At 42.9% G+C, this 22,830-nt stretch overlaps 1 protein-coding gene across 5 annotated transcripts in view; it reads right to left on the reverse strand.

Annotated features, from left to right (window-relative positions):
- Positions 1-22,830, reverse strand: part of B3GAT1 (beta-1,3-glucuronyltransferase 1) — a 322,117-nt gene that overhangs the window by 24,594 nt on the left and 274,693 nt on the right. For all 5 annotated transcript variants that reach the window (XM_085647249.1, XM_085647246.1, XM_085647245.1 and 2 more), the window contains one exon: positions 11,308-11,816. In XM_085647249.1, the coding sequence (XP_085503375.1) occupies positions 11,308-11,816 (509 nt within the window). The remainder of the gene's footprint in view (positions 1-11,307; positions 11,817-22,830) is intronic.

Consider the following 22,830-nt stretch of genomic DNA (forward strand, 5'->3'; position numbering starts at 1 on the left):
ATATCTAATGCTGCTTCTAGACAAGACCTAAAAAATAAATAGTGGAAAAAGAAGAGATGCAAATACAAAGAGCAGAAAAGGTAAGCAAGAGAATGTTGGATGGAAAAAACAAAGAAGTATGTTGAGAAAGACAAGGAAGAACAGATTAATCAAGGGTAAAAGAGGAATGAAAAAATGGGGAAAGAGTCTAAGAAAGAAGGAATGGCAACAAGGAAGGAAATATTTTGAAAGGGAACAATGGCCTGAAAAAGGCTAGAAGGAAATTAGGTATGGTAAATGCCTAGAAGAGTGAAGGTCAGATGGTGGAAGAACAAAACGGTCGATTGATAGATGGTGGGAAGAAGGACTGGTGAAAGATTAATGGGATGAAAGGCTGGGTGAAAGAACGGCTTTATAGATGAGTGAAAAAATGGATAAAAGGATGAGTGTGTGAAAATATGAATGAATGCAAGGGTGAAACAGACGAGTTAAAAGATGGATGGATGGATGGATGGATGCATGGTCGGACGGATGGATGGACGGACGGACGGTTAGGTGAAAGAATGGATAGATAATGGAAGGGTGAATAGAAAGGTGGGTAAATGGATGAAACGGTAATTGTATAGAAGGGTTAAAGAAATGTTTTCAGACAGCCTTGGTCTTCGCTCCGCACATCCTCAGAACTATGGGTCAAATGTGGGTCTGTTTTAAAATTCTGACTTCTCTCTTGCTCGTGGTCAACTCAGCGCTAACAATGATTTTCATTTACGTTTTTTGTGGCTTAGGCAGCCACCTTCTTCATTACACATGCTTCTTAGTTCTTACTCTTACATCATTGAGACAAAAAAATAGCTCCCGACTAAAAGGTCTCGCAAGCAGCTTCTAGAGCACGGGAAAGTGTGATTCTGTCGCGCCTCTCTTCCAACAACCGTGTTGCTAGTGTCTCAAAATTATTCAAACTAAGATCTGACACGAGACACAAGAGTTATGCAGTGTCACTCCTGGGCTTACCGCCGAACACGACCGAGAAACATTGTTTCAGTCACACTGAGCTTGCAATAAATATTAACGGTACAAGAGAGTAAACCTCCATTAATTGTGCTCCAAGTTGGACAGCCCAGAACGCAAACACAAGCGGCTGTCTCAGCCTGTGATGTTCAGCATCTGATTTGTTCCAATAAAATATTATTGCCCCATGATCCTAAAAGTTATGGCTGCGTATAAAATGTTGTTATTCCGTTACTGACATTTGTATCTGTGCAAAAGAACAGAATATATATTCTAAACAAATAGAACTCTGCGCACGTGCGTATTAAAGGCTACAAAATTATCCGAGGAGTGCAGCACCATCAGTGTGACTCAAATCTATGAACTGCCAGACCAGTCAGTGCTTAATTTGAGCTGGTGCCTGTCACCGGCACTCATGGTTGGGGAACGCACTTATTTTCTTCATCAGATACTGACCAGAAGTAAGAGAGGAAAAAACACACAAAGTGAACAGATGGAGGTAGAGAAAGGCGGGGAAAAATGTCACGAAGGTTGATGGCCACGTCCCCCGGAGGTGGATACTAGAGGGGACAGCCCCCTAGTGTTTCCTCACTGCCCATGATATACTATTTTTCCAGTGGCCACCTGGCTGGGAAGTTGGCCACGGCGAGTGCGAGATCTCGCCTCCTAGGTTGGACGTCACTTCCGATAGGTCAGTGGGGGTATTTAGGTGAGCACCACCCCTACATATTCCTCTTACGGAGGCCAGCAGTGGAGGAACTTGCCACCCGCCCACCCAACAAGAATAAGATAGCTAAGAAAAACAGAATATCGCTGTTCAGCATCGCAAGCGGAGGTACTGGGTGATTTTAAGGCAAAAAGCGATGAACACTCCATCAGGTGGAGATGGGGCCACTAAATATGAGATCCTCAGGCCATGGGGGCCATGAGAAGAACGCAACGGCAACCACTTCATCCCGTAAGGGGCAGTTTGTTCCTGACAGCTGGGGGTTGGCCTTACCTCACTCCGTGGTGGCACGGGTGTAGCAAACATCTAAAATCATTGGGCCGCAGCCCCAATGTGAAATATATAGAACCGGGTAATGATATGGCAATGTAATGCCTGGTGGCTGGAGATTGTTTCAGTATGGGTGTCAGTGATTTGTCTGAAACAGCGGCTGCACTCGTATGAGCATCTGTAAGTTAACCCTACCAGTGTACTGCGTAACAGAATATGAATAATCTTGTGACAGTTTAACCACATAAAAAAGCGTGTGGTCTGTTTTGTTCATGATGCAACTGTATTTTGTCACAAAGATATGTGCATAGACATGTAAGAGAACAGAAGGGCTAGGGGTGGAAACGCTAGGGAGAAAGCAGGGACCGACAAGAGTGAGACAGACAGGCAGGGAGTGTCTGGGAGTGGATTAAGAATGCCTAAGGCAAATTCAAGACTGCTCAGCCATGGTATTAGGCCGCCTGTTTTTAATAGCACCGCTGGAGCAGAGCTTTGGCCACCAGCACTCATTCTTCTGCAAATTGAGTACTGCCAGTCAGCAGCATTACAGGATTAAACTGTGTGCTGTTGGTATGAAGATACGGTCATGTAATGGAAGAGTATGCTTGGTTCTTTAGAACTACGCAGAGTGACCTTTTACAGCCTGCTTGGAATGTCTGTGCGTTCTGTTTGGTGTGACCTTTTACTTAAAATAAGCCGGAAGACATTATTGGGCCAAGGGCTACGCTGGAAATTGGTCCTCGCCCCCAGTCCGTGAACGATTATCGGTAACAAACTGGGAAATTTGGGGAGCTGCAGAGCTGTTACAGTTTTATTTTCCTTTAGTTCGCAACAACACAGTTGACTGTTTCCCCAGGGCCAAAGGTTGTGCCACATCTGGGCAAATAAAAAAAATGGTCAGTTGAGTGCACTAGAACTGCAATGTCCACTTCGTCCTTTGCATCCACTTTGGTAGGTGCTGAAATATTGCCCAATCACACTTGATGCATGTCTTTTTTTTCTTTTTTGTCTTTTTATTATTACTATTTGCTTTAAGCCTTGTAAGTCAAGGTACGCGGTACATAAAAAACAATACAATAAAATGATGATAAATAACAAACACCACAGGTGCGGTCCGAGTTCATGAACAGGATGCCTCATGGATGAGGGCTCTTGCCATTGCACTATCCTAGAAGGAACACGTAAATTCCTTCGTTGGCGCAAGAAACAACTGCAATGTTGTGGGCGATTTGTTGGGAGTGCACGTGCACATTTTAGCAGTCCCGTTGAATATTTTTATATCAAAAAGTATATTTCAAATGTAATTTTTGATTTGATACATGACAAGAATAATGTTGCTTCACACGTAGCTAATTTACTTATATTAAAATGCATGGAAGCCATTCAGTTGACCCAAGTGCAGTGGAACCGAAAGCAGCACTGGAACCCACCACCTGAAGCCTGTAACCGTTAATGAATGTCTCAGGGGAGGCTAGTGTAATCTCCCTACAGACACACAAATACAGGCACATGCAGGATGCTACCATGAGAGGAAAGACCCAACACTGATATAGGCAAGGAAACATTTGATCAATAACTGAACAGAAAATAACCTGCCTGATATATGTCAGATGGAATCTCTCACCATAAATAGGGACAAGCTCACAGTCGCGAGCGAGCCATGTGATTCAAACAATATACAACAAAACATATTTAAATCATATAAACAATATACCTCATTAAATATTCCAAAATTGGTTCGAATGTTTAATATGTGTCATCCCAAGAACATACAGATATGAATACTATCTGACACGGTATAAATCAAACATATATAATAACATATTTACTAATGTTATAGCTCTTGACGATTCTAAACACTCTACCCCCAATCACTCTCATACAAGTAATCCAACTACATGCATATCATTCATACTACATACACACTTCCTCCAAAACACACACCACTTCTAAAAACAAACACAAAAACGATTCAAAGCAAAAATGAGATCAGAGTAGAAATCCTTCCACTCTAATTATTCAAAATAATTTTGAAACATAAATTTGGTTAAACATAGAAAGCTTTTGTATTCCACTTAAGGTAATATCAGACAAATGTTGTGGGCCTCGCGTTTCAGGTCTCCATATGCGCCAACGCGCGTTTCGGTTAAACCGACAATCTTGGTCGCACCTTCCTCAGGGTACTACAATATTTAAAAAACAACTATTCAAAACAGGGGGCACACCCAGAGCTGGATTAATCAATTTCTAAGACAGTAGAAAAAAACCAAAATGAAGAACACGAACATCAAGATGAATAGGGTTCTGCAACTCAGGGAACACTTTCCTTTACAGTTATCCACTGTGTCCTAATGGAGTCATCAGGCTTCCGAAGTTAGAGAATCACAGATAGATGATGAAATATCACCAAAGCTGACTTGAAAGTGGTCTGTATAGAGCCCACAAGCAGACTAAAAACTGCACCAATAAGTGAGATGAAAATCGCCGGGCGGCACAAAGCTCTCTCTCTGCATTGACAAGGCATCCTGACCTCTCACCGCGGTGAAGGGAACATTTGATGACTCATAAACCATGGAAATCACCATTCCAATCCAGCAAATATTATGGACATTTTTAATTTCAAATACTTTTTATTGAAGATTTTATAAGAGTAGAAACACAGACATAGTACAGAGCGGAGAGGAACACATTGTATAATGGGGTCTGTGGGTTGACATGGGAACACCATCAAATATTCTGAAATTGTAAACATCTTGGTAGGGGTGTGATGTGATGTGATACAGTGGAAGAGAACGTTAGTTTTAATGTAAGTAGAGTGTCATTTATGTTGGAGAGGAGAGAGAGATGATATGAAGGTAGATTATATCGCTGGTCTTTTTAATGCCCCAGAGTAGTATCAGGATGTAGCTTGAAGACGAATAAGTGAAGAGAAGAATAGAGGGGAAAGAGTGAGAAATGTGAGAGGAAAGAGAGAGGTAGATGAAAAAAGGGAGAGAAATAGCCTAAGGGATGTGGCAAGTAGTGATGTGTTGTGCGGGAGGTGTCTGAATGGGGAGGAATATTATGGGAACTTGAAGTAAAATGCAACCATGTCGGTACTGCCCATCCAATAACCAAGGAATGTAGAGCAGTTCTGATGGGGGAGAAGGGCAGATGTATGGAAGAATAATTTCCTGGTGAAGGTGGAAATCTGGAATAACCTTTTTTAAGAAAATATGGGCTTGTTTGCAACACAAAGCTTTCAGGAAAAAAGCGAAGGCATTGAGCTGTAGTACGAAAAGCACACATTTCCCAAAGCCTAAGCGCAAATTTGAGTTCTACTAGGAACACATCCTTAGACAACAGAGGGGCTTATTTACAAGCCCTTTATGCCGCTGGTACGTCACCTTTTCCCAGATTAAAAGTGATGCACCATAAATAAGCCCTGTGAGAAGTTGGCTTGGTATATGCTGCCCACTAATTATTTTGGGCACCTTGCACCAGTGCAAACGACCATTATTGATGATTAGGTTAAAGACAGCCTTTATTGAAAGCTATCCTAGTGGTAGCTATGGAGAGCAGCCTTCAGGCTAAGTCTCGAAGGAATGTAAAGCAGCTTGGTTTACCAGATTATAACCTCCTGAATGACCAAATGAAAGGAGAACCACACAAGATATATATACAATACATGTATTTATTACTAAACACTCTCTACTAACTTCTTAATGAGATTAGAGCAGAAGATACACAATATTAAAGAACTAGAACGACAGTAAATAGCACAATACACAGTGGGCCCCAGGGGCAGACCAAACCATATATATAGAAAGTGGTATAACAACCATGACTTGACTAGACACAGTGCCTAGAGCAAGTAGAATCGCTGGGAGCCCAAGGAACCAACCAAGATAGTGACACAGGGGACACACAGGGGGCCGCTTGCAGTAAGAGAACACAGCCACGAGCTCTGTACAATCCTCTGGGAAAGTCATAGTTGCATTTTAAAGCTTAAGGACACTCAGGAGAGGACTTTGAGCAAACCCTTTCAAACTTAGAAGGTTCTAGGGCCAGCATCCATGTGAGCACTGGAGTACTCATGTTACCTAACCCAGGGAAGCCGGGTGCAAAGGTGTCAAATGGTGTCGGGAATCTTCGTCATTTTCAACGGCGTGATGCTGTAAAGGGCTGCTGCCGGGAAGATGAGAAGTGTCCAGTGTGATCCAAGCCCGGATCGGAGCTGAGAAGAACCTGAAAGCAGAGGAGACAGAGTCTGGGTCACTTCAGGGTGACCAGGGGCTCGGTAGACGAATGCCCACCGATGTCGGGTGTTTTAGGTGAGATGAGGTGAAGCTTGACTCTGCAGCCACGGGGACCAGGAGACGTCGACGATGACCAAAGTCCACAGGCAAGCTGTCCCACAAAGGATGTCGAGTGCTGGGGGGGTCAGTGTCCGGACTGGAGACCAACAAGCCTTGGCAACTGCAACCCACGCGGTTAGAGAAAAGATGCTTTGGTGAGGACCAGCAAGGTCCTGGGGACTCCCCAAGCGATGGAGAGTCAGGGCACGTCTGGAGCAACCAGGAAAGCCCACTGAAAGTTAAATTACCCTTTACAGGGACCCACAGGTTGACGAACCACGGATCGCGAAGGGACTTTCAGAGGAATCACAAAATACCAGCCCACGGAACACTCATGGAGTGTAGGGCAGTAATCTTCGGTGGAATCACTGCTCAGGGTCTGGACTACAAGTAGCCCAAAGCACAGCCTCAGGGATTGCCAAAAAGCATATGCTGCTGCAAATGTGCACGTGTCCAGTGGTACGGGTTGCACGGTCCCCATGAGGGCTGCGTGTCTCAGGTTTGCTGAGAGCACTGGTCGGCCTCTGGGAAGCTTAGGAACCCACCTCCTGTGTTGTAAAATCTTCGGAGTCCTTCAGGAGCTGCGTAGATGCAAACCGGTCAGATGCATCTTTGGTGCCTGCCTTGCAGGGGAGTAACTCCTTTACTCCAAGGGAGATTCTTCGGTCATCCAACGTAGTGTAGATAGTTGAAGTACATGGTTTCTGTAGCAGAGTTTCATCCAGGTAAATATAAAATCCTGTAGCCAGGGGTTCCTACTTTATACCCAAGGAAGGGGTGGAGCAAACTCTGGTTGACCCACCTATGGGAAGTCAGGAGAGAAGGGTGGCTACACCCATGTCCTTTTTCCAGTTTCGCGCCAGAGCAGGGGCTGGTAGCCCCTGCAACCGGTTTGAGCTGGACTATGCACAGGGACACCAAATGTGCCCCCAGATATCAAAGCACTCTCAGAGTGCACCCACCCAGCCCCAATACACTAAAGCCTGTTTGGGAGGTGGTCCCACCTCCCTGTGACAGGAAACCTATAGTCCAGCCGTACCGTGCTGGAGTTTCGTCCAGAAGCAGGAGGGCTGACTCGTGTCTGTGGCTGGCAGCATCAATTTTGAGACGCCAGGGTTTGTAAAGCTGGTACCGGGTGTACCGGTGTTGTCATATTTCTCCCTATAGTAGGGTGGAATCATACCTCCGACACCGGTTACTGGTGTGGAGGTATGATTCCAAGGTGTTTGACACCAAACACTGCCGTTTTAAAGTTAGCATTTACCGCGAGGTTATAATGCACTTAAGAGTATATGGTTGGCTGTATCACAAACAACCCCGGAATAGAGGTTCCGAAGGCTGCAGAGGGGCTGTGCTCATGCATGGGCACCCTCTCACATAAAAACCAGCACCCAGCCTTCAGGATTGACAAGGCCTGCCATAGGGGTGACTGATAGGTTTATATGTGCAGTGATATGGATAGATATAGTGAACCTATAGCTAAGTAAGTGGTGCATGCACCACCTTACACAGGCTGCTATAGCAGGCCTGTTGTGTCATTTTGAATGGTCTCCCAGGGGTGGCTTAATACATGCTGCAGCCTCTGAGAGGCCTCTGGGGTACCTATGCCCTGGGTATATAGTATACCATATACTAGGGACTTATAAGGGTACCCCAGAATCCAATCTGTGGTGTACCTAAAGTACATGCAATCAATTTAGAGAGAAAGCAGCTAGGATGGGGTCCTGGATAGCAGGATCTCAGCCAGACTAAGTCAAAAACAGCGAAACATCTGCAAAAAATGTGGGTAACTATACGAAGCAGATCCTACTCTCCTACAAGCCCCAAAATCTTTAAAGGTATCCCTTCCAAGGCTTAAAGAGGAGGTGATTGAAGATCTTTAAGCAAAAGAAGTAGGTGCGAAAAAGGAACATTTGAATATCCCCTAGGTCTAATCCGCTCAAAAACTGTACAAGAGGCGAGCAGCATGACAAAGCATGGGCCCTTGGACACCTTGTGGACAAAAAAAAGCAGGCAGTTAGCAGACATTGTAGAGAAGTATTGCAAATCTCGCTTTGAACACTGCTTGTAAAAAGTCAGGGAAACACAATGGGTCACCAGAAACTGGAACTACATTTTTGAAAGAATACCATATGACAAGGAAACACAAATGTTGGTTATGCAAGGTAGACAGCTGGCAACACTGTTGTATTGCTAAAGCAACCTCAGGAGAAATTCCCAGACAACATAGGCCAAGCCTTTCAGGAGCCAAACGGTAGGGTGTAGAAGCAAGCAGTGGTGAAAGAGATAGGGCCAGTGAAGAGGGAACAAGAAGAGGCCATGCCCATGCCTGGAAAATTGCCATGTTCCTGAATAAAGAAGGCCAGGATCCCAAGCCCACCAAAGCCATCTTTTAAAGGAGCCAAACAAGAGGACTTCATTTTCCATTATCCATTTGCTTAGGAAATGACATCACTGGATTTCCCATCATCCATCTGCACAAGAAGTGACACCACTTCCTACCTCTTCCTACTTCAGTCAATTTTTCACGTCGTCCCATCATCCGGGCGTCCCCAGTTAAGTGTGGACCCAGACAACAGTGTTGCCTATTTGGGTCTTTTAGGTCCAGATAGGGCCTTGGGCCAGAACTCCTGTTCCGCTGAAACTTACATGGTATGATATATACGGTGCATCACCCAGCACCACATACTGCCAATCCCCACATTCACACCCACATATAAGACCCAGGCATTCACACAACACATTAACTACCACAGACCCCCAAACTACAGAACACACATTCCAACCCTTTTTGAATGCTCACTCTGCAGTACTCCATGCATTAGACATCACAGCTTTCATTACCAACCACAAGCTTGATGCACTCTTCATCACAGAAACTTGGTTAAGGCCCACATTTTCTCACATCTTAGATGTCCTTCAACCCACATTTCACAGCATCCATTGTGTGGACTGCGCACAAAAGAAGGGAGGAATCTGCTGTCACCCATAAGACCTATTGGTTCTGCACCCTATGCAAGCAAGTAAGACTCAAATACTTGGAGCTTCTGACATGCCATTTTCCATTCTATGCAACTCTGACAGCCACCTTCCATCTCATTTACAAGCCTCCCAGACAAAACAATGTCTTCATCGTCCATCCCACATGTCCACACGACCCTCTTCACTGACTTCAATGTCCCAGAAAATACAAACCTAAAAAAACACACGAGACACCTTCTTCGACCTTATTGATACACTGAACATGGCACACCACGTCACACAACCACGTCACACTTCAAAGGCCACATCCTCTATCTTGTCTTCTCAACATCACAGACTATTGGACTGCCACTTTTCCATCCCTATCTATATCCATTGCATCCTACAAACAAACCAAGGTCAACACAGAAGGCCAAACCATTTGATCCTTTAAAGACTTCTGCATAGACAACCTATGCTTGAACTCATCTCTCAACCTATAAACTCCACATCCAACGCCAACACCCTTATAAACACAGCTTCAAAAAATGTTGGGAAAGTTATGAGAACATCCACACCCCAATTACAACATGCAAGTTCAAATCAAAACCTTCAGCACCCTGTACTCTAAAGACCTTGATGACAACAAACAACCCATCACCAGACAGGAAAGAAAATGGAAGAAAAACTAAATACCAAAGGATCTCTTGATATTGAAGTACCCCTACTAAACAAGCTGACAGCCCATCACATCAGCTAAAGCAAAGTACAATCCAAACACTATTAAAGAAGTCACCAATAAAAGAAGCATGCTGTTCAAGACAATCTAGTACTGCATAACCCCCCTGCTAGACCCACCTATTCCTCAATCCACTGAAAAGTGCAATGCCAAAAACCTCTTCTTCAGTGAAAAATTGCATATCTAACCGCACATCGACGGCACCAAGCCCCATTCAATTATTACACCCACCCCTTCTGTAGACTCTATCAATGGTCAGCCTACAAAGCCCTATTTGTCCCACACCTCACTGAAATACTCAACTCCCTAAAAGTCAATGCTTATGATCATGTTTAGCTCTCCACTGCCTCTTGGCTAGATTTGCACTATAAAAGTGGCATACATACATATACATACAAAGATCTTGTTGACTGCGCATAACAATATTATTTAAGATATACTCTCTTGTACAGGGTCTAAAATCATCCATAGTTATATTGGGCATTATCTATCGTAGCACAACAGTAAAATAATGACAATGACGTTTCTGCCATTTATGAATTTCGATTATGTTGGAGCTCTTTTAGGGGAAACTCAGATGAATGTAGATTGGCTTTAAATGTGTATAGGTTGTGTCTACAACCATTTTTGACTCATAAGAGGAGGCTATTTTACACTACATATTTTTATTCAACTCCTTTAGAATTTCCAGTGTAGTTTACCTCTGCTTGAATTTAGAATTACCTCTTGTAATGGGAAGCCGTATGTATTCTATAGATTTCTTTTACTGATTTGTATGTTTTATTTATCTGATAATTATTTTTATTAATCAATAATAATATAGTGCCGCTGGTTCATGCATCTGTTGCAGAGGTCTATGCAGTTGGTCACTAGCTTAATTCTCAAATGTTGACTCAGTCAGTCTTGCTCTTCTACTTTAAGGAATGACCTTTGTGACAACTGTGCTACACCTTTAAGGAATGTGACAGTAAACATTGTTTAAAAATATAGACTATCAAAGTGCAAGATTCTAAACTCTCTCGTCAACAGCAAGCTCTAAACATTCACAGCCAAACGACCTCATCCATCAAAAACTCTGAGAATATCGGCTCCTAAACTCAATATATACAAAAATCCATCTCTACCCGAGCGAACCCCAAGACCCCACACTTGACACCAGCAATCCAACATTTTACCTGAGTCATGGTCATGTCTATTTTTGTTTCTTTTACATTTGTACTTGATTGAATAAATGATTGAGGTTTGAACATGCAATGAACACTTTAGAACGCCCAACCCTTGCTCACCTCTTCAAACAGCTCCAGGCTGTAAGTGTTGTCGTCATCTGCAAAGTAAACTATGCCAGGCTGGCTATTGTTTTTGTTAAAGGTCTCTCTAAGCCAGCGGAGAGCCAGATTCCTCTGCATGGTGCCACGGGGAATTCGAGGGTCCCTCATGTCCCCCCGCAATTTGTAGTTACGTGGGGTCTCCACATTGAGGTGTGTGTAGTTCAAACCCGACTCGTGCAGCATCCGTGTCACGAGCGGGGTCCGTCGTTGAGAATCTTCCACGAGGATCCAGTGCAGGTTGGGCACGTGCAGCATTGTATTGGAAAGGCGCGTGAGCTCTGCCTTTTGTACTGGGCGGCTGTACGTAGGCGTGATGACGTGAATGGTGGGCAAGTTGTCCGTCCAAGGAGGTGGGCGCGTGTAAACGTACTCTGTCCTGACAACCTCCACAATGTCTCTATCAGACTGGCAGTATTCCTTCGAGTCCAGGCCCTGGCCAAGATCCCTCCTGCTTTCGCTTCCGTCATCTGTCCAAAGTGAAAAAGAAGTGGTTAGTCTATCAGTATACGTGTTCATTTATGCCCACCCTTCTGCCAGGCCCTCCAAACGTATCTCAATTAATAAAGCAAATATACATTGCAAGGATGAATTGCCTACAGTTGCTCTGAACTCGGACGATGACGAGTGTATCTGTCTGGTACACAGAAAAGCCACAAGCACAGCACACTTGCACGAACTCTCACAAACACGTAGAAACAAGTTAGTGACAGTCCGAGCTTTACTGTCGCGCAGAAGATGGATTGCCAGTTCTACTACAAGAGAAGGAACTGATTCATTATAAGCAGCAGGGTTACTGTTGTGTGGTGTCTTTTTAATTAGTAGCTAGCTGATTGGAATGCCCTGATGTCAGGAGCATGATGTAGGTATGTTCCAGGTTGCTTAGTTACTGTAAAAGAATGTTTGACTTCACTTCGTGTTCTGTGCTGACCGGTGCTGGAGGGTCTCTGTTATCCGCACTGGTGGGTTTATTTATCTGCAACTTAAGAATAAAACTTCTTTATTCAACCTCGGTTTGGAACCCGTCTTTACATTGGCGACGAGGATGGGATTTCCTGGAGCACTCAAAAATATTGATGGTTGATTACACAATTGAGAAGATGCCATAGTAGGAAGATTAAAGTTTCAAAAAGTGAATTCCAGAAAAAGAAAGTTCAACAATTCACATCAAAGTTAAATATGCACACCGACAGTAAATTATACATAAGGATGTATAATAATGAAATAAAATCGAATCAGTACCTTTCAGAAAAATATTGCCAAAAGAATGATATTCCGTTGAGAAAATGTGCCAGAAAGGTGTCAAATTAGTGAAAAGCTTAGCGCGACTGCCGATACGATGAGAAAGTACTTAAATAGCTTCTAACTCGACAAGCAGCTAGGAACTCGCAGCTTGGACGAAGCATTCAAAAAACAAATTTTCTCCCAATTCAAAATGGCCGCCACGAACGTCACCTTACGTCAATGCTTTCATCAGGCGGTGGAGCTTGTTTTTTCCGCGTGAACAGCTGACGTGAGCAGAGAAGACGTGACGGACGTCATCAAGGAGAATGGAAGCTCGAGCACAAACGGCTTCGCAGATCAACCGTCACTCAGAGCTTAAAGGTAATTTTTACCTGTAGAAAATAATTCAGGAATGAAGCGCTTTTCACTCGAAACACTCAGGGGCCTCAATACGGCTCATGAGGAGCATGATGTAGGTATGTTCCAGGTTGCTTAGTTACTGTAAAAGAATGTTTGACTTGACTTCGTGTTCTGTGCTGACCGGTGCTGGAGGGTCTCTGTTATCCGCACTGGTGGGTTTATTTATCTGCAACTTAAGAATAAAACTTCTTTATTCAACCTCGGTTTGGAACCCGTCTTTACATTGGCGACGACTGGGATTTCACCCTACCCACCGTGAAGGAAGAAACTGAGATCTCCATACTCCTGTGTGTGCCATTCAAGTGGGTAAAAAAGTGTTTAAGCCTAACATTGTGCAAAAGTCTAGTAAACCATGTTGTTATAGGTGTGGATCCAGGTTTCATCTTGCTAATAGTTTGGAGTGTCCTGCCATTAAGAGAAGATGCACCAAATGCAATAAGGTTGGTCACTTTCAAACTGTTTGCAAGAATGTAAGGACTGGTTCCTCTACCAGTAACAACAGTTTAACAGTAAACTCGGTAAATGAGGTTACTGATGATGTGGGAAATATGATCATCACTTTGTATGATCCCCTTTTTGATGTTAACATGATAAATGTTGGGTTTAAAGCACCTCTAGGAGAGGTTCTTATAGGTGATGTCATTCTTGAGGTAATGGCTGATTCTGGCTCTCCCATTACTGTCTTATCTGATTCTACCTTTGAAAAAAAATGGACAGGTATTCAACTTTGTGCCACTGACGTCAATCCTAAAGCGTTTGGTAATTTTGATATTGAAATGTTGGGATATTTTGAAGAAAAACTTAATTTTCAGGGACGCTGCATTTTCACGAAAATTTATGTTGCGGTCAATGGTAAGAATATTGTTGGATGGTTTGATCTGGGCAAATTAGGGATAATGTTATGTCCAGGTACTGATACTCCTATTAGATTACGTGATATTACTGTTAATCAGATTTCATCACATGATTGTAACACTGATAGTATTTTATCTAAACATACTGCTGTCTTTGCTGATAAAGTTGGTCAGGTAAAAGGTTTCATGCATCACATTAAATTGAAAAAGGGTGCCATTCCTGTACAGCATAAAGTACGCATGGTACCTTTAGGAGTTCGTCAAAAACTCAAAGAGCATTTGGACAATCTTTGTTCTGAGGGCATTATTGAAACCACTAATAGTTCTGAGTGGATTTCGGCTATTGTGATCGCACTTAAAAAAAATGGTGATTTAAGGTTATGTATTGATTTGAGATCACTCAATAAGAACATTATTATTGACAGTCATCCGCTTCCAAGGATTCAAGAGTTACTCATGGCTGTCAATAATGCAAAATATTTTTCCATCATTGATCTCAAATCTGCGTATCATCAAGTAGTGCTGGATGAGGAATCTAAAGACTTGACTGCTTTTGTAACCCCTTTTGGAGTCTATAGATTTTTGCGTATGCCATTCGGACTAGCGTCTGCTGCTAGTGTTTTTCAAAAATTAGTGGATGTATTATTTCAAGATCTAGTAGGGGTACAGGCCTTTCAGGGTGACATACTTATCTTTGCTAAGTCTCACGAAGAACACAATTCTTTATTAGACAATGTTCTTACCAAATTAGAAGAAAGAGGGATGACTGTTAGCAAAGAAAAGTGCAAATTTTTTGTGAAAGAAATTGATTATTTAGGACACAAAATTTCAGGGGAGGGCATCTCTCCTAAAGTTGATTTGATCAGTGCTCTCAACAATGCCATTAAGCCTTATGATAAAGATTCTCTGAGATCCTTTTTAGGACTTGGGGAATATTATGCAAGATTTGTACAGGGTTATGCTGTAGTTGTTGAGCCTTTGAGACAATTGCTTAGGAAAGGAGTGTCTTTTGTTTGGAATGAAGATCATGACAAGGCTTTTGTGAAGGTTAAAGAGCTCATTTCTAGAGCTCCTGCTTTAAAAACGTTTGATCCCTGTGGTGAATCGATAGTAACTGTTGATGCCAGTTCCATTGGTCTTGGGGCTGTTTTCACTCAATTTGTAGGTGGCAAGGAAAGAACCATTTCATTTATTTCTAGAGCCTTGAAAGGTGCTGAGCTTCATTACAGTACTATTGAAAGGGAGGCGCTTGCGTGCGTTTGGGCTGTAGAAAAGTTCAAGAACTTTTTATGGGGAAAATCATTCAGGTTAATCACTGATCATAAACCTTTAGTGTTTATGATGGATGGTGTACGTTCTGGCAATGCTTCTTCCAGACTCATTAGACTTATTGCTAGGTTACAGGAATTTAATTTTAAGATTGAGCATATTTCTGGAGGGAAAAACATCACTGCAGACTGTTTGTCTAGATTGCCTGCTGAAAATGTCACTGAAGATTCCTTTGTGGATAATCATGAATGTGTAGTTGCTTTGGTGGATGTGTTTAACAGTTGTGAAGGAAAAATTTCTGAAGCCGATTGGGTCAAATTTTATAGTGAAGACATTTTGATTAACAAAGTGAAGGATTTTTTGATTCGTGGTTGGCCTCCTTTCAGGAATCTTGAAGCGGAGTTACACAGTTTTGCACAAATCTCAAGTGAACTTAGTGTTGAAAATGGATTTTTGGTCAGACATAGTGTGTTAGTTCCCCCTGTGGGTCTCAGGAATAGGCTAATAGAATTAGCTCATCTTGGTCACAATGGTGTTTCTGGAACTAAGAGAGCTCTTAGACAACATTATTGGTGGCCAGGTATGGATGCTTCAGTGGAGAGATTTGTGGATGCTTGTGCTGTTTGTGTTCGTTCTGATAAGCATTATAAGGTTTCCACTGAGCCCATTGGTTTACAGGAAACTCCTAAGGGTCCTTGGCAGAAGGTATCCATTGACTTTTCAGGTCCTTATGACATCTTAGGAAGACAACACAGATTTCTTATTGTGTTAATTGACAATTTTTCGAAATGGATTTACCACACTTTTGTGGAACATCCCAACACTGATGAAGTGATTATGTTTCTTGATAAAGTGTTTATTATTGAGGGTTTTCCTAGGATACTTATGTCTGATAATGGTGTCCAGTTTGTTTCATCCAAAATGGTTTCCTTCTTAAAAAAGTGTGGCATTAGAGCTGAGCGTGCTCCTTTATATTGTCCAAAAGCCAATGGTCAAGTGGAGAGGGCTAATAGGTTTGTCAAGGATGGTATTCAATGTGCTTTGGAGAGTAAGAAGAATGTGTTTGATTTTCTTAATGAGAAGATTCGGGCATATCATACTGTGCCGCATTCGGTGACGGGAGTTTCTCCCTTTTATTTGATGAGAGGAAGAGGGTGTTGTACTCTAGTGTCACCATCATTTGAATTAGATGTTCATAAAGATTTTGAGAAAACTATTGATAAGGTGAAAGATTGTTTAGATGAGGCTGCATCTAAAAATAAGGTTTATCATGATGAAATACACAGGACCAAGTACAAGGACGTTAGTGTTGGTGATTGGGTACGCATAGTTAATCCTGGTCTGCCACGCAAAGGTGTGTCTAGGTTTTCTGCTCCTGTGCAAGTAGTTAATGTCTCTGAAACTGCTGTTCTTTTACACGAAAGAGGGTGGTGGAATAAGAGTTCTATAATTCTTCTTAAACCTGGGCAAGAAAAGTTATTTAATGCACCTGACGCAGATGAGTCTTTTTGGGATGTAGGATCTTCCAACGATAAAGGTGCATGTGTTCCTAGTCTTTCATACTCTGTTGATAGTACACATGTAGCTAGTACTTCTTCTGATAATACTTCCAAGTCATGTTTTGATGTGTCTGTTTCTGATTCTCATAATATCTCTTCTTCTGAGGAGTTGATTCCTGAGGAGACTTCTTTTGAGGCTCCTGTAAAAAGGATTGTGAAATTACCTAAAAAATTCGAAGATTTTGTTTTAGAATGATTTGTTTTTCTTTTGTTTTCTTTATTTGTTTTATTGGGTTTTATTTAAAAAAAAAAAAAAAAGAGGGGACATGTTGTGTGGTGTCTTTTTAATTAGTAGCTAGCTGATTGGAATGCCCTGATGTCAGGAGCATGATGTAGGTATGTTCCAGGTTGCTTAGTTACTGTAAAAGAATGTTTGACTTCACTTCGTGTTCTGTGCTGACCGGTGCTGGAGGGTCTCTGTTATCCGCACTGGTGGGTTTATTTATCTGCAACTTAAGAATAAAACTTCTTTATTCAACCTCGGTTTGGAACCCGTCTTTACAGTTACTTATGCAGACAAATACACCCAGGAAATGCAAGCTTAACATGCATCGAGGCGTGATGCACAGAACGCAACTGTTAAGCAGCAGGGTTACTTATGTAGACAAATATACCCCAGTGTGGAATTACTAATTTCCCTTGTACACACAATAGATTCGGTACTGACACAAGCACTACAGGCTACTCTCACACATACAGACACAGCACAAGTACAGCCCAGGCAGAAGTAGCACACGTTTCATCAAACAATAGGTACAGGGCATGCATCTATAATGCAAGCTTCTTTCTAACATACACACAGCACAATCACAGCACAGCACAGGCAGAAGGCAGGCTTCAACAAACGATAGGTACAGGGCATGAATCTATAGTGCAAGCTTCTCTATAACATACACACAGCACAAACACAGCACAGGCAGCAGGGCAGACGTCATCAAACGATACGTACAGGGCATGCATCTGTAGTGCAAGCTCCTCTCTCACACACAGAGCACAAATGTAGCCCAGGCAGCAGAAGTGCAGGCTTCATCACACAATGGTATAGGGCATGCATCTATAGTACACGCATTTCTCTCACGCACAGCACAAACCACAGCACAGGCAACAGAGCAGGCTTCATCAAAAATAGGTGCACGTACATCTGTATTCTAAGGTTCTCTCAGATACATAGCACAAGTACAGCACAGACAGCAACAGTGCAGGCTTCCACGAATCACAATGGTTATAGGACATACAGAGGTAGTGCATGCTTCTCTAAAACTGCTGTTCAGCACAAGCAGAAATAGTGCAAGCTTTCCTTTAACAAAGAACAAGCACAGCAGATCATCATCAGTGGTGCTTCCCCAGGCATGGTGCCCTCTGTGCGAGCATCAGCACCCTCAACACAACTGGCTTCCTATATCGAACAGATACAGCAAAGGTTGTGATAGATGTGGTGAGTCACTGAATTGCTAGGCACAGAACACCCTGGCTCCTCACTATGACTTTTCTGCAGTTGTGATTCTATTGACCATTACGTCCAGTCATAGCTTACATCAGAAAAGTAAACCAGCAAAGGCACAATCTAATCTGACACAATTTCTGCCCTTCTTGAACATAAAGGTAAAGGCTGCTAAAAGCTAAGGGGCCTATTTATGAACATGTCACGGAGTGAAGCACAGTAAGTCACCTTGCTGCGGTGCACTGCTTGACAGGTAGAAGGCAGGAATGTACTGTATTTAAGCCAATACTGCGTATTCCTGCATTTCACCCTGTGTTGGTACCCTTTTGGCAGCCTAGTGCCAATGCAGGCACCTTTGCACCATCGTACACCAAAATGACTAAGGTGACTTGCTGCACTGCACTGTGTGACATTCTTGTAAATAGGCCCCAAGGTATATACAAGGCTAGGATTTGAGCAGCAATTCATACTCCTTTGACTTCTGTAGACCACCACTGAACCATTACTAGAGACTAGGAACCCTGAGTAAGAAAAGTTTGTGAATTGAACAGCAAAATAATACATTAAAATACAACTATTCAAAAACAAGTCTACATTAAACATTATATAATATTTTATTTTATTTTATTTACAAAATAAAAAGTTGAAATTTTAATGGGAAGGTTGGAGCTTTTCAAAATGTAGTTTTATTTCTAAAAGATGAAGCAATTGGATAGACTCTAGCATATCAGGTTGTTTTTTTTGTCCCTAACGCATGCCATCTTTTTGCTGGTGCCTACCAGTGCTGCTTCAATTGAGGCCACCAATTGTCCATACTAAATTCCATTTGCTGCACTTGCATTGCTCCCACAAAACAAGGTAACAACTTAGATTTAAGTTTCCCATTTCAAATTCCTACACGTTTACAGAGTGTTTCAAAACTTTATTTTTAATTTTATTTTTATGCATATGTCATTTATTATTTTGCTAATATTCTTTAATTTTGTAAACGGTCGCGGACCCCCCCTGTGTAGGCATCTCCGACCAAAGGGGTCCACAAACCACAGGCTGAGAACCACTGAGTTAGAGTATACATTTTGTTTGTCTGGTTAAACATACAAAACCAGACAACGTAAGTTTGAGGCTGCGAAGGTGAAAAAGCCACCAATTACACATACGTCCAGTCTAAGGCTATGGCATATCTAGCTTCCATGTCTACAATATGCTAGAGAACTGGAGACTGCTCAATAGGCTAGACTGGTGCCATGTCATGTCATGTCAGTTTGCGGTAAGGAACATTCATTCTCAGTTATGAGCAAACCCGCTACTGAATGCTTTGAAAACAGCCCTTCAGAAGAACACTTGTGACAGTGTGAAATGATCTGGTGCAGTGTAAGGCTATCCTACAGGGCAATCAGGTATTGTTTGATGGGCTGGTCTGAAAGGTCAGTGTGTGGGCCAGTTTTTTTGTCTGTTTTATTGTCTGGTGGGCCTGTTTTTACTGTTGATTTCACTGATATTAAATCAAACATGCGATGCTGTTACTTCTAAATCTCTGTTTTTATGATTGCCAACATTTTTATAATCATATGTGCTTTTATGATATCTATGTATCGAAATAAAGCTTATTCAATTCAATTCAAATCAAACATTGGCTGTAGCAAGCTCAAATCCATGCAGTCTTCCACATCTCGCTAAACACTTATACAGCGTGTCTTTACAAGTTCAAAACTGCCCAATGTGCAAACATAGGAAATTTTTTTAGCTATTTGATTCACTAATGTGTGCCACATTTATTTTGGCTTGTTTTCTGTTTTCACAGCTCCCGGCTAAAAACCTGTTTGCTTTTCACACAACTCTGCTTGGAAATTGTGAAATGTTTTCAGAAACGTCTAAGAAATGGAACAGTATTTGGACTGAAAATAACAGAATACAGTGACAAAGGCAAATTTAAAGAAACATCAACAAAGTGGGGTCAGTGATAGCATGGATCCTCGAGGTACACTGCATGCTATATTCTTTGGTTGAGATGTGTATGTACCCAGTATTATTATTTGGGATCTGAATTTCAGGAAGAATTTGAACCTGTAATCCTCACGGGGATACCAGAACTTAATCCCTCCACTCGTGAACCGCAGGGGGCCGTGAAAAACAAGGTTATACACTGGCTCTCAGCTAATAGGCCCCTTCCAGAGGGAATCAACAATGAGGTACTGATGGTAAGGCGCGTCCCTTGGATAGGAAACACTAGAAAGTCGACCCAAGGGGACTGTGTGTTGATTAATTTCAGAGACCCATGTACTGTTTCCCATATATGTAATTGGACTCACTCGCTTCAAGGGTCTTCAATTATTCCTCGTCCCTTATCCTTCTTTTATCCACTCGATAATTCTATACAGACAGACGAGCGTTGGGAACTAGTACCTAGCAGGCAAGGCAACCGTGTCCCAAGGGCTCCTTGGATAAAACCCCTTCCCAGATTATCGCGACTAGACTACTTCCCAACACATAACAGATACTCTAGTCTAGACATGGTGGATTGACCACAAAAGAGGCGGGGCAGGAGGTCATCGAGGGCATAAGCCCTGCCAAAACTCACAATTATAGACCCACTCTTCCGGAGATGACCAGAGTTAAATGGGACCCTTTAGGTATAGATAAAAGGGTTATGTCCCCTTTGGTCATGCCCAGCTTAAGTGAGGAAATTGCAACCCAACTATCCAACCTAGTTGCTATTACCGAAACAGAGCAGGGGGATGGGGAGGATATGGTTTCAAATCCACAGCTAGAGGATATTAATTCTCCCGCCCTTAAGATTTTGTCTTGGAATGTGGCAGGCCTGGCAAATAAAATCAACTCCCCGGACTGGTGTGCTTATATACAAGCCCAAGACATACGTTTATTTCAAGAAACATGGGCGAGAGATCATATTACCCAACCAGGCTTTGCATCTTTCACCTCACAAGCAAAATGGAACGGAACAGGCCGCCCGTCCGGGGGCCTGGCAATATGGGTAGCGAGCGACTTGGGATGCAGGGCTACTGTTTGTCCGCAAAAATCAGAGGATATTCTGGTTGTTTGCCTTGAATGGACAAATGCAAACAGACTCCTTCTGATCAACATATATTCTAGACCAGTTAGCACCTCCCAGGTATCACGCACAATTGAGGAATTGGTGCAAGTCTTAGATGAAATTCCCTCGGGCACCCACATTTTAATTGGAGGAGATTTTAACTGCCAATATGAGCCCCTCCCGGGCATTTTGGTGGACTTGGCCCAGGACGAGGACTCAGAGTGGTCCATACCTCCATTGAATGCACCGGCGCCAAGAGCATGGACACCACTGGCCATGCAAATAACTTCCCTAACACTAAGAAATGGCTTCCGGGCCTGTAATGGAAGGACAAACCTGGACAGCCCAGCTAACTTTACCTATAACAGGCCTGGTAGGAAGTCGAGACTGGATTATATTCTTGTCCCACTAGCTCTGTGGCTGCATATCATTGGCTTCCGTGTGACACCTAGGGAAGACAGCGACCACAATGCTTTGGAACTCGAATACGACCACCCTGGCCTTGATCCCAGGAAAAAGCATAGGATGACACCTGAAGTGGGGCTTGTCCTAACCCATAATAGACGCAGAGTGAAATGGGAAAGTCTAACCTCGGACCCAGATAATCTACCCAAACTTTACACCAGGGTAATTCCCATATTTGAAAACATACAGACACTCCCGGCCGGGAGCTTACACACACAGTTGGGGCAGTTACATAATGATCTTTCAAAATCACTATCCGAAATTCTCACCCGCCCAGTGAAACGGATTTATGGAAGTGTGGTAGGTCCATCTTGGTATAATAAGACCTGCCGCCAGGCTAAAACTAGCCTATTAAATTCCATCAAGGCAGGTTTGGGAACTGAGGTCATCAGGACTAACAGATCACTGTACAAAACCTTATTGCACAATGCAAAAAAGGAATGGGAAACCGACAAATGGGAATCCCTGACAATTGCACTAGCTTCAGGAGATTCCCGTAAATTCTGGCGCATTGCTAATAATGGCTCAGGGAACTTGCCGTCTGCAGTGGAGCCAAATATCTCAGCTAGGGCATGGTCTGACCACTTTGCATCTTTATACCAATTGCCTGAAGGGAATTTGGTAGCCTCTCCACCAAAGGCGGCCGAAAACACCATCGATGCAGAGTACTTCACAATTAGCGAGGTCAGACTAGCTATTGCTGGGCTGGCATCAGGTAAGGCCCCAGGTTTGGACGGCCTACCAGGAGACCTTTTTAAACAGGAGCAGGACATTTGGGCACCTTATCTTGCTCTACTGTTTAACTCCATTCTGGGGGGCATGGAGGTTCCGGAGACGTGGCTGGGCGCGGAGATCGTCCCTATCTTTAAGAAGGGTTCGCCTCTGCTCCCAGCCAATTATAGACCAATAAGTCTCATTGATGTCTCCCAAAAATTTTTTGGGAGACTGATACTAAACCGCCTCCAGTTCTGGATTGAGGAGAGTGATATCCTGAGCCCATTCCAAGCGGGGTTTAGGAGAGGCGTATCAACGGTAGACCAGATTTTCCGCTTGAACATCCTTTACTGGAAGACCGTTTTAATTGAGGGGGGTAGTCTATACTCAGTATTCGTTGATCTGCGGGCAGCCTTTGACTTAGTCCCTCGGGACAGGTTATGGGCTGTTCTATCAGATCTTGGGGTTCCAGCGGAGCTCCTGGCA

Source organism: Triturus cristatus, chromosome 3_2, assembly GCF_964204655.1.
Source record: "Triturus cristatus chromosome 3_2, aTriCri1.1, whole genome shotgun sequence".
Classification (NCBI taxonomy): domain Eukaryota; kingdom Metazoa; phylum Chordata; class Amphibia; order Caudata; family Salamandridae; genus Triturus; species Triturus cristatus.